General features: G+C 31.4%; 1 protein-coding gene across 1 annotated transcript in view; it reads left to right on the top strand.

Moving 5' to 3' along the window:
- Positions 1 to 428: 428 nt before the first annotated feature.
- Positions 429 to 838, top strand: part of LOC145274809 (uncharacterized) — a gene marked incomplete at both ends in the record, with an annotated part of 35,407 nt that continues 34,997 nt past the window's right edge. The window contains one exon of the mRNA XM_080127484.1: positions 429 to 557. Coding sequence (XP_079983610.1) covers positions 429 to 557 — 129 coding nt within the window. The remainder of the gene's footprint in view (positions 558 to 838) is intronic.

The following is an 838-nucleotide window of genomic DNA, read 5'->3' as shown; positions in this document are numbered from 1 at the left end:
AATTTAAAAAGTGTATACATTTTATTGGGACATCCTTATATATATATATATATATATATATATATATATATATATATATATATATATACATATTACCATAAACACACACACACGCACACGCACACACACACACATATATATATATATATATATATATATATATATATATATATATATGTGTGTGTGTGTGTGTGTGTGTGTGTGTGTGTGTCGATGTGGATAAGGGTGTATAGATATTAATACAGGTAATTAAATAAACTAAAACAAACTCCAAAAAACATGAAATAGTTTAACACATATTTATTTTCAGTTAGGAAACTTTGTCAAGAATTGTTATCATTGTGCAGAATCAGTTAATAATAAGCCTTTATTGAATACATGTTAAATTTCCATCAGAAATTTTTACGTTTTGTCTTCAATTTTTGCAGGAATGCTAGCTCGAGACTATTGTGACCAGAAACCGCTTGCAACCGCCGCCCTTCAAGACGCCATCAATGACATTGAAAGCACTAACTGTGCCTCCCAAGCTCCTCCGAACAATCCGAAGTTGCTGCTCGGTAAGAACCGCTAAATTTTATCTGTGGAACTTCCTGTAGACATTTATTCATAAAAGTCGACTGTGTTGGACATTATCAATTCCAAGCAGCAAGCCTAATATATTAGAAGAATCTTATTATTGTGCCATAATCAACGGCTCAAGTCAATCTTAGTTGTATAAGTTTCAGTAAAACAAACAATGTAGCGGAAGCAGAAAGAAATGTCGCTTTTCAACTCATATTTCAATACAAACCATAATCACCCCTATTGAGTCTTCTTTACATAGAACTAAATTTAATAT

Source organism: Euprymna scolopes, unplaced genomic scaffold, assembly GCF_053919585.1.
Source record: "Euprymna scolopes isolate OS-2025 unplaced genomic scaffold, ASM5391958v1 sca464, whole genome shotgun sequence".
Lineage (NCBI taxonomy): Eukaryota > Metazoa > Mollusca > Cephalopoda > Sepiida > Sepiolidae > Euprymna > Euprymna scolopes.
Note: the sequence above shows the minus strand (reverse complement) of the source record. Positions and strands in the feature narration are given on the sequence as shown.